Source organism: Hyla sarda, chromosome 6 (assembly GCF_029499605.1).
Source record: "Hyla sarda isolate aHylSar1 chromosome 6, aHylSar1.hap1, whole genome shotgun sequence".
Lineage (NCBI taxonomy): Eukaryota > Metazoa > Chordata > Amphibia > Anura > Hylidae > Hyla > Hyla sarda.
In genome coordinates this window covers 161,706,141-161,712,140 of record NC_079194.1, presented here as the reverse complement: position 1 = coordinate 161,712,140, position 6,000 = coordinate 161,706,141, and the positions used below count along the sequence as shown (strand labels likewise).

At 54.0% G+C, this 6,000-nt stretch overlaps 1 protein-coding gene across 4 annotated transcripts in view; it reads left to right on the top strand.

The window, feature by feature from the left end:
* Positions 1-824: 824 nt before the first annotated feature.
* Positions 825-6,000, top strand: part of URI1 (URI1 prefoldin like chaperone) — a 90,199-nt gene continuing 85,023 nt past the window's right edge. The window contains exon 1 of one of the 4 annotated variants that reach the window (XM_056525670.1): positions 825-963. In XM_056525670.1, the coding sequence (XP_056381645.1) occupies positions 883-963 (81 nt within the window). In that variant the 5' untranslated portion in view covers positions 825-882. The remainder of the gene's footprint in view (positions 964-6,000) is intronic. The other 3 variants (XM_056525672.1, XM_056525673.1, XM_056525674.1) reach the window with 3 other exon arrangements.

Below are 6,000 nucleotides of genomic sequence, written 5' to 3'. Positions count from 1 at the left end.
CCCTAGCATTAGCAAAACTACAACTCCCAGCTTGTCCTCACTGACAGTAACGGGACACAAGCTGACAGTGGGAGGATTTTTCCTCCAGCTATGAACCCTGCGCTCACAGCTGTCAATCAAGGAAGTGTGTCCATGACATAGGTGATGACGCATGGACACAGCAGGACTAGTATGTGTCCAAGCAGGCAGGGGGACAATTGTTTGACTGGCTTTTTCACTATGAAATACTGAAAATGTTCTAACTAAAACAATTGTAAAACCTATTGGTTTTGCGTGCTTTACAACATATCAAAGTTTTTGTATCTGACAGTGCCCATTTAAACAACCTAAATGAAATGTCGCAGAAATAGTCCCACTGGGCCAGCCTTCTACTTTTCCCGCAACAAATTTAGATGAAAAAGCAGTTTAAACCGGTTTATAAATTCACAAAAATGAAAGTGCAAAAATGAAAAATCGCTGCGTCCTTAAGAGGGGATGTCTCGTAATGTTTTTTTATTTAGTAGTGTGCCTAATAAAACTGCAGTAGTAATATGTCCTGTTGTTTAATGTTTTCATTTTAAACCCTGACCCTTTATAAAATCCTGCTTGCCCCCTTGGTGAGCGGCGATGCATACAGTTGGTTACACTCACGGACTTATTAGGTTGATATGGACGGCTGCTACTTCTGCACTTACTCTGATATTGTGACTTCTGGAAATCACATGACACTGCACTGTAAGAAGGGGAGGGGGAGTCACGTGTCCTGTTGTCATGGCGATACAGACACACCCCCTTCTCCACGTGAGAATTGAGGTCTTGAGTCTGTCTCGCGAGAGTGTGACGTCAGCAGTTGCTCTCTGCTGACCAATGAGGAAAAAAGGGGCGGTGTTTGAGCGCTGAAGCATGGACGAGATGAGGGATGGGGGGCGGCAGCTGCACTACAACACCCAGGAGGTTGCCCGATTTGAGGAGGAGCAGAACAAGGTAACAGGGCGACCAAAGAACGGGTGACCCGACCCGCTGCACGGGCTGTGTGTGGGGGAGGGGTACAGCCCTGCGAAACAACCGTGTGTTATTTGTCACTCCAGTGACGACCTAATTCATGTCACCCCCAGAAGACACATGCACCCCGAGAATCTGCACAATATATCCCCTTACACCCCAATATCCAGCAGCCAGTATATCCCCTTACACCCTAGTATCCTGCAGCCAGAGCCTGTATATCCCGACACCCCAATATCCTGCAGCCAGAGCCTGTATGTTCCCTGACACCCCAATATCCTGCAGCCAGTATATCCCCGACACCCCATATCCTGCAGCCAGAGCCTGTATGTTCCCCGACACCCCAACATCCTGCAGCCAGTATATCCCCGACACCCCAATATCCTGCAGCCAGTATATCCCCGACACCCCAACATCCTGCAGCCAGTATATCCCCGACACCCCAACATCCTGCAGCCAGTATATCCCCGACACCCCAATATCCTGCAGCCAGTATATCCCCGACACCCCAGCATCCTGCAGCCAGTATATCCCCGACACCCCAGCATCCTGCAGCCAGTATATCCCCGACACCCCAGCATCCTGCAGCCAGTATATCCCCGACACCCCAGCATCCTGCAGCCAGTATATCCCCGACACCCCAGCATCCTGCAGCCAGTATATCCCCGACACCCCAGCATCCTGCAGCCAGTATATCCCCGACACCCCAGCATCCTGCAGCCAGTATATCCCCGACACCCCAGCATCCTGCAGCCAGTATATCCCCGACACCCCAATATCCTGCAGCCAGTATATCCCCTTACACCCTAGTATCCTGCAGCCAGAGCCTGTATATCCCGACACCCCAATATCCTGCAGCCAGTATATCCCCGACACCCCAACATCCTGCAGCCAGTATATCCCCGACACCCCAATATCCTGCAGCCAGTATATCCCCTTACACCCTAGTATCCTGCAGCCAGAGCCTGTATATCCCGACACCCCAATATCCTGCAGCCAGTATATCCCCGACACCCCAGCATCCTGCAGCCAGTATATCCCCGACACCCCAATATCCTGCAGCCAGTATATCCCCTTACACCCTAGTATCCTGCAGCCAGAGCCTGTATATCCCGACACCCCAATATCCTGCAGCCAGTATATCCCCGACACCCCAACATCCTGCAGCCAGTATATCCCCGACACCCCAATATCCTGCAGCCAGTATATCCCCTTACACCCTAGTATCCTGCAGCCAGAGCCTGTATATCCCGACACCCCAATATCCTGCAGCCAGAGCCTGTATGTTCCCTGACACCCCAATATCCTGCAGCCAGTATATCCCCGACACCCCAACATCCTGCAGCCAGTATATCCCCGACACCCCAACATCCTGCAGCCAGTATGTCCCCGACACCCCAACATCCTGCAGCCAGTATATCCCCGACACCCCAACATCCTGCAGCCAGTATATCCCCGACACCCCAACATCCTGCAGCCAGTATATCCCCGACACCCCAACATCCTGCAGCCAGTATATCCCCGACACCCCAACATCCTGCAGCCAGCATATCCCCGACACCCCAACATCCTGCAGCCAGTATATCCCCGACACCCCAATATCCTGCAGCCAGTATATCCCGACACCCCAATATCCTGCAGCCAGTATATCCCGACACCCCAATATCCTGCAGCCAGTATATCCCCTGACACCCCAATATCCTACAGCCAGTATATCCCCTGACACCCCAATATCCTGCAGCCAGTATATCCCCGACACCCCAACATCCTGCAGCCAGAGCCTGTATATCCCCGACACCCCAATATCCTGCAGCCAGTATATCCCCGACACCCCAATATCCTGCAGCCAGTATATCCCCGACACCCCAATATCCTGCAGCCAGTATATCCCCGACACCCCAATATCCTGCAGCCAGTATATCCCCGACACCCCAATATCCTGCAGCCAGTATATCCCCGACACCCCAATATCCTGCAGCCAGTATATCCCCGACACCCCAATATCCTGCAGCCAGTATATCCCCGACACCCCAATATCCTGCAGCCAGTATATCCCCGACACCCCAATATCCTGCAGCCTGTATATCCCCGACACCCCAATATCCTGCAGCCTGTATATCCCCGACACCCCAATATCCTGCAGCCTGTATATCCCCGACACCCCAATATCCTGCAGCCAGTATATCCCCTGACACCCCAATATCCTGCAGCCAGTATATCCCCTGACACCCCAATATCCTGCAGCCATTATATCCCCTGGCACCCCAATATCCTGCAGCCAGTATATCCCCTGGCACCCCAATATCCTGCAGCCAGTATATCCCCCGGCACCCCAATATCCTGCAGCCAGTATATCCCCCGGCACCCCAATATCCTGCAGCCTGTATATCCCCCGACACCCCAATATCTTGCAGCCAGTATATCCCCGACACCCCAACATCCTGCAGCCAGAGCCTGTATATCCCCTGACACCCCAATATCCTACAGCCAGTATATCCCCTGACACCCCAATATCCTGCAGCCAGTATATCCCCGACACCCCAACATCCTGCAGCCAGAGCCTGTATATCCCCGACACCCCAATATCCTGCAGCCAGTATATCCCCGACACCCCAATATCCTGCAGCCAGTATATCCCCGACACCCCAATATCCTGCAGCCAGTATATCCCCGACACCCCAATATCCTGCAGCCAGTATATCCCCGACACCCCAATATCCTGCAGCCAGTATATCCCCGACACCCCAATATCCTGCAGCCAGTATATCCCCGACACCCCAATATCCTGCAGCCAGTATATCCCCGACACCCCAATATCCTGCAGCCAGTATATCCCCGACACCCCAATATCCTGCAGCCAGTATATCCCCGACACCCCAATATCCTGCAGCCTGTATATCCCCGACACCCCAATATCCTGCAGCCTGTATATCCCCGACACCCCAATATCCTGCAGCCTGTATATCCCCGACACCCCAATATCCTGCAGCCAGTATATCCCCTGACACCCCAATATCCTGCAGCCATTATATCCCCTGGCACCCCAATATCCTGCAGCCAGTATATCCCCTGGCACCCCAATATCCTGCAGCCAGTATATCCCCTGGCACCCCAATATCCTGCAGCCAGTATATCCCCCGGCACCCCAATATCCTGCAGCCTGTATATCCCCCGACACCCCAATATCTTGCAGCCAGTATATCCCCGACACCCCAACATCCTGCAGCCAGAGCCTGTATATCCCCTGACACCCCAATATCCTGCAGCCAGTATATCCCCTGACACCCCAATATCCTGCAGCCAGAGCCTGTATATCCCCGACACCCCAATATCCTGCGGCCAGTATATCCCCGACACCCCAATATCCTGCGGCCAGTATATCCCCGACACCACAATATCCTGCAGCCAGTATATCCCCCGACACCCCAATATCCTGCAGCCAGAGCCTGTATATCCCCGACACCCCAATATCCTGCAGCCAGTATATCCCCGACACCCCAATATCCTGCGGCCAGTATATCCCCGACACCACAATATCCTGCAGCCTGTATATCCCCCGGCACCCCAATATCCTGCAGCCTGTATATCCCCCGACACCCCAATATCTTGCAGCCAGTATATCCCCGACACCCCAACATCCTGCAGCCAGAGCCTGTATATCCCCTGACACCCCAATATCCTGCAGCCAGTATATCCCCTGACACCCCAATATCCTGCAGCCAGAGCCTGTATATCCCCGACACCCCAATATCCTGCGGCCAGTATATCCCCGACACCCCAATATCCTGCGGCCAGTATATCCCCGACACCACAATATCCTGCAGCCAGTATATCCCCCGACACCCCAATATCCTGCAGCCAGAGCCTGTATATCCCCGACACCCCAATATCCTGCAGCCAGTATATCCCCGACACCCCAATATCCTGCAGCCAGTATATCCCCGACACCCCAACATCCTGCAGCCAGTATATCCCCCGACACCCCAATATCCTGCAGCCAGAGCCTGTATATCCCCTGACACCCCAATATCCTGCAGCCAGTATATCCCCTGACACCCCAATATCCTGCAGCCAGTATATCCCCTGACACCCCAATATCCTGCAGCCAGTATATCCCCGACACCCCAGCATCCTGCAGCCAGTATATCCCCGACACCCCAGCATCCTGCAGCCAGTATATCCCCGACACCCCAGCATCCTGCAGCCAGTATATCCCCGACACCCCAGCATCCTGCAGCCAGTATATCCCCGACACCCCAGCATCCTGCAGCCAGTATATCCCCGACACCCCAGCATCCTGCAGCCAGTATATCCCCGACACCCCAATATCCTGCAGCCAGTATATCCCCTTACACCCTAGTATCCTGCAGCCAGAGCCTGTATATCCCGACACCCCAATATCCTGCAGCCAGTATATCCCCGACACCCCAACATCCTGCAGCCAGTATATCCCCGACACCCCAATATCCTGCAGCCAGTATATCCCCTTACACCCTAGTATCCTGCAGCCAGAGCCTGTATATCCCGACACCCCAATATCCTGCAGCCAGTATATCCCCGACACCCCAGCATCCTGCAGCCAGTATATCCCCGACACCCCAATATCCTGCAGCCAGTATATCCCCTTACACCCTAGTATCCTGCAGCCAGAGCCTGTATATCCCGACACCCCAATATCCTGCAGCCAGTATATCCCCGACACCCCAACATCCTGCAGCCAGTATATCCCCGACACCCCAATATCCTGCAGCCAGTATATCCCCTTACACCCTAGTATCCTGCAGCCAGAGCCTGTATATCCCGACACCCCAATATCCTGCAGCCAGAGCCTGTATGTTCCCTGACACCCCAATATCCTGCAGCCAGTATATCCCCGACACCCCAACATCCTGCAGCCAGTATATCCCCGACACCCCAACATCCTGCAGCCAGTATGTCCCCGACACCCCAACATCCTGCAGCCAGTATATCCCCGACACCCCAACATCCTGCAGCCAGTATATCCCCGACACCCCAACA